The 4636-nt window shown below is 38.8% G+C and overlaps 1 protein-coding gene across 1 annotated transcript; it reads left to right on the top strand.

Annotated features, from left to right (window-relative positions):
- The first annotated feature begins 2413 nt into the window (after positions 1-2413).
- On the top strand, positions 2414-3244 carry LOC115965098. The gene has a single exon (XM_031084297.1). The coding sequence runs from the start codon at positions 2414-2416 to the stop codon at positions 3242-3244; it is 831 nt and encodes a 276-aa protein (XP_030940157.1).
- Positions 3245-4636: the final 1392 nt, after the last annotated feature.

Here is a 4636-nt window from a genome sequence, read left to right as displayed (position 1 = left end):
TTAGGGTATTTGCATTAATGTGCATTTTAAACCTTAAAGTTTTGCAATCAACATCCTAATTCGATGTTAGATTGCAATCTATCAAAGTCAACATTTTTTGTGGTAACTATTTAACTTAAAAAATGAGAGAATTTGCAATGTACAAATTATGAGAGCATTTATAATGTGTACTACTAATTCGGTCTTCAATTTGAATAGTGGGGGTATATCAATAATTATTCTTAAAGTAAGGTATTGATTGGAAAGTTTTGTAGTTTAAAATGTACATTGTTTATTGTTTTATAGTTTCAACTAATGATATACGCTCCTGAAACAATAAGAGACTTTACTAGTTAAACTAAATGGAACTTACCATTGTTTATTGTCTTAAATATCTTAAATGGGTAAATAGATTTTATATATATAAGTCAAATTATGAACTAATACAAAAAATTCCTTTATTTTATTTTTTGTAATAGATAAAGGTCTAACTCATCAATTCAAAAGAGACATGTAAAATGATAGATAGGAAAATAGCTGGGTCACTTGATTAAACCCATAAAAACTTTTAGTGGAAGTGACCATGTAACTAGCTCTAAAAATTGGCTACTCATTAATAGAAATTTAACTACTCAAGCTATATAACAATATTTCTGGATTTGTGAATTCAAAATTAAGGGATATATCCCTATTGCCAAAGCAACCATCACAAAGTGCATATCACTTAATATTTAACTTAATACCTCCCAACTTTTTTTTCTCTCTCTGCTCTCTCTGCTGAGAAGGTAGAAAGTAGAATCTAAATTATCTTCTTAGGAATGATACTCTGCTCCCTCTAATAACAAGGTTATTAGTAGGGCTTGTGGTCTTTTTTTTTCATTGAGGTGGGGAAACACTTTTGTTTTTTTTTACAGAAACTTTCGCTTTTCAACAATCCATTTGTGCCCAAACAAGTGTATTGTGTCTCCTAATTCTGAACCATGGAAGAAGTCCTAAAAGATTGGAAGAAACTCTCACTAACTACAACTGAAGATGTCAAGCTCAATCTCAAGAAGTCAAAACACCCTACCAGCCGGGAATATGTACTTGCAGCAAAGTTTATGACAAGAAGAGCACTCAATATTGAAGCTGTAGGAAGAACTTTTAAGCCACTTTGGAGAGCACGGAAAGACTTTAAGATCAGAGAGGCTGGTGATCATATTCTCCTCTTTGTGTTTGAACTAGAAACTGATGCGGAACGGGTACTAGCAACAGAGCCATGGTCATTTGATAAACATGTGGTCATTTTTCAGCGTTATGATTTTTCGATTCCTGCCAAACAGCTAAGGTTTACAAGATTAACTTTTTGGGTCCAATTGCATGGCTTGCCAATGAGCATGCTCGATCCTGAGGTAGCAGTAGAAATTGGAGAAACAATAGGTACGGTAATTCCATCTGAACATGCAAAGGAGATGGTAGGAGGGGATTTTCTTCGAGTCAGGGTTGAGATAGACGTCTCAAAACCACTCTGCAGGGGTAGGAAAATTGCCATGAATGCTGATGAATTCATCTGGGTTGCCTTCAAGTATGAAAAACTACCAAACTTCTGCTACTGGTGTGGTAGAGTTTACCATGCAGACAAGGAATGTGAAATCTGGTTAGCAAGTAAAGGCAAGCTAACGCAGGAACAGCAGGAGTATGGAGCTTGGCTTCGTGCTCTACCTCATAACCCGGGAAAAATTTCAGTCACTACGGTCTCAGGTATTGGAGATGGCTTGGGACAATCTCCACCGATGGACTCTGCCTCAACAGACCCCCAACCTCAACCGGCAACGATGGAAGTCCAGAACGCCGGCGATAATTCAATACAGACAGAGGAAATTAATGAGGATAGCCCTGCCGTTTCAAAAATTGTAACTCCAGGATCCTCTGCAATAATTGTCAACTACGCCGAGAGTAATTACAAAGACCAAAATTCCACAATCCCGAAATTCTCGGAATTAAAGAGGCAAGAGGTAACTGACAGCGAGATAAACTCTGAGGCGACTCACTCAATTTGGGAGATACAAACTTCCCAAAAAAAGTCCAAGGAATTTGAAACACAATTAAATGCCATTGATTTGGCTTTAAAGAAATTTGACACCAACAATAATTCCTCCTCAACAACGGACTCCATTCCAATTACTACGGATCTTAATGAAGATATTTCTGGAAATAATATTGACAGCTTGCAAGGCAAACCACTCATGGATCATCAAGGCACACGCACATGGAAAAAATTGGCACGTGACCCTACTCCTTCTGAGTCTCATATGCAAATCACATCCTTGGGGAAAAGAAATCGTGAACGAGAGGAAACTGATCATGCACAACCAACAAAAAAAATTCAGGTCATCACAGAATATGGCCAAGAAGAATCAATGGTGGAGGCTGCGGTGCAGCCCCGCCATCACCAATGAATTTCTTATTTTGGAACTGTCGTGGGCTTGGGAACCTGCGTACAGGGAAGGAGCTGGAAGTAGTGGTTCGAGCAAAAGATCCCTCCGCCGTGTTCTTGGCCGAAACTTGGGCGGATGAAGCAAGGCTAAAGGAAATAAAACGCAACTTGGAGTTTGAAAATTTGTTCTTCGTAGAGAGAAATAACAGAGGGGGAGGCCTAGCATTATACTGGAGAAATTCAATTGATCTGAACATAGAAACATTCTCTAAATACCACATTGATGCAATAATAAATAAAGGGAAGGCAGATGCATGGAGGATGACTGGCTTCTATGGGGAGCCAATGACACATAAGAGAACTGAAGCATGGAGTATGCTTCGCCAATTGAGCAACAGAGTCAACTTGCCATGGCTGTGCGCAGGAGATTTCAACGAACTATTGCAAAGCTCTGAGAAATTAGGGGGCAACAATAGAAGCCAAAATCAAATGCAACTCTTCCGGGATATAGTTGATGAATGCGGTTTCGTTGATCTTGGATATGTTGGACCACAATACACTTGGCAAAAACACTTTACAGATGGACACTCGATATGGGAGAGGCTGGATCGTGGTTTTGCTAACAATGAATGGCTGTTGAATTTTGCAGGTACCAAAGTCCACCATCTATCCTCCGATACATCTGATCATAGACCTCTGTGGATCGTACTAGAGGGTTTGGAGTTTCATCCTACAGCCAAACCTTTCCGGTTCGAAGAAATGTGGTTGTCTGACCCGGGGTGTGCTGAAATTGTAGAAGCAGTATGGTCCAATACACACAATTATGACCCAGTTGTGGAGGTGATGTGAAAAATAGCAAAGTCTGGAAAGGAGTTACACAGATGGAATAGGGAGCATTTTGGAAACGTAAGAAAAGAATTAGAAAAAAAGAGGGCAGCCTTGAAGAAAGCAGAGGAAGTTGCAATGAGAACAGGTTTGAATTTTGAAGTGAGGATGTTGAAACAAGAAATCACTGATCTGATGGACAAGGAGAATAGGATGTGGTTCCAACGGGCAAAGGTCTTGTGGGCTTCAAACGGAGACAAAAACTCGAAATTTTTTCATTGCCGTGCAACACAGCGAAAGCGGAAAAATTCTATTTTAAAAATTCAAGACACATCAGGTCGGTGGAGAACAAATCCGAATGAAGTAAATCATTGCTTGGTCGATTACTTTCAAACGCTCTTTACCTCCACCAACAATCTGAACCCAAATGAAGCTGTCAACTCTATCAATACCATAATCAGTGAAGACATGAGGTCCCAACTCTCAGCAACATTCACAGCAGGTGAAGTTCAAGTAGCACTAAAACAAATGGCCCCCCTAAAAGTCCCAGGTCCTGATGGTATGCCCCCTTTCTTTTACCAAAATTTCTGGAATTTAACTGGTAATGATGTAATTGAATCAGTTCTTAAATTCCTTAATTCTGCCTCATTGCCTGAACAACTAAATCATACCTTCATAACCCTTATTCCAAAAAAAAAGAACCCTGAATGTGCATCTGACTTTAGACCCATAAGTTTGTGTAATGTTCTATACAAAATTTTTTCTAAAGTCCTGGCAAATAGATTAAAAAAGATCCTACCAAAAATTATTACAGAACACCAAAGTGCTTTCACAAAAAGTCGCTTAATTTCTGATAATATTTTGGTGGCCTTTGAATCTCTCCATAGTATGCACAAACACAAAGGAAAAGAGAATTTTATGGCTATAAAACTCGACATGAGCAAAGCTTATGATAGAGTTGAATGGCCATACCTCAAAGCAGTAATGGTGAAAATGGGTTTTGATGAAAAATGGATTAATCTTATCATGTTATGTGTTACAACTGTTTCTTACTCAGTTCTTGTCAATGGGGAACCCAAAGGCATGATCCATCCAACCAGGGGCATCAGACAAGGCGATCCATTATCTCCCTTTCTCTTCTTATTATGCACTGAAGGCTTGAACGGCCTAATCAATAATGCAGCAGCAAATGGAGACATTAAGGGTTACTCCTTATGTAGAAATGGTCCTAGATTGACTCACCTCCTTTTTGCAGACGATAGCCTATTGTTTTGCAGGGCTACTATACAGGAGTGCCAAAAAATCCTTGATATCTTGGATACCTATGCAAAGTGTTTAGGCCAACAAATAAATAAGAGCAAAACTACAATCTTTTTCAGCAGGTGCACTACAGAAGAGATAAGAAATCATATCAAG

The sequence above is a fragment of the Quercus lobata genome, chromosome 10, assembly GCF_001633185.2.
Source record: "Quercus lobata isolate SW786 chromosome 10, ValleyOak3.0 Primary Assembly, whole genome shotgun sequence".
In the NCBI taxonomy this organism is placed as follows: domain Eukaryota; kingdom Viridiplantae; phylum Streptophyta; class Magnoliopsida; order Fagales; family Fagaceae; genus Quercus; species Quercus lobata.
This window is presented reverse-complemented; position numbering and strand designations above follow the sequence as displayed.

Bases quoted from the DNA above. Each gene is read 5' to 3' on its own strand.
- LOC115965098 (XM_031084297.1), top strand. From the start codon at position 2,414: ATGAATTTCTTATTTTGGAACTGTCGTGGGCTTGGGAACCTGCGTACA.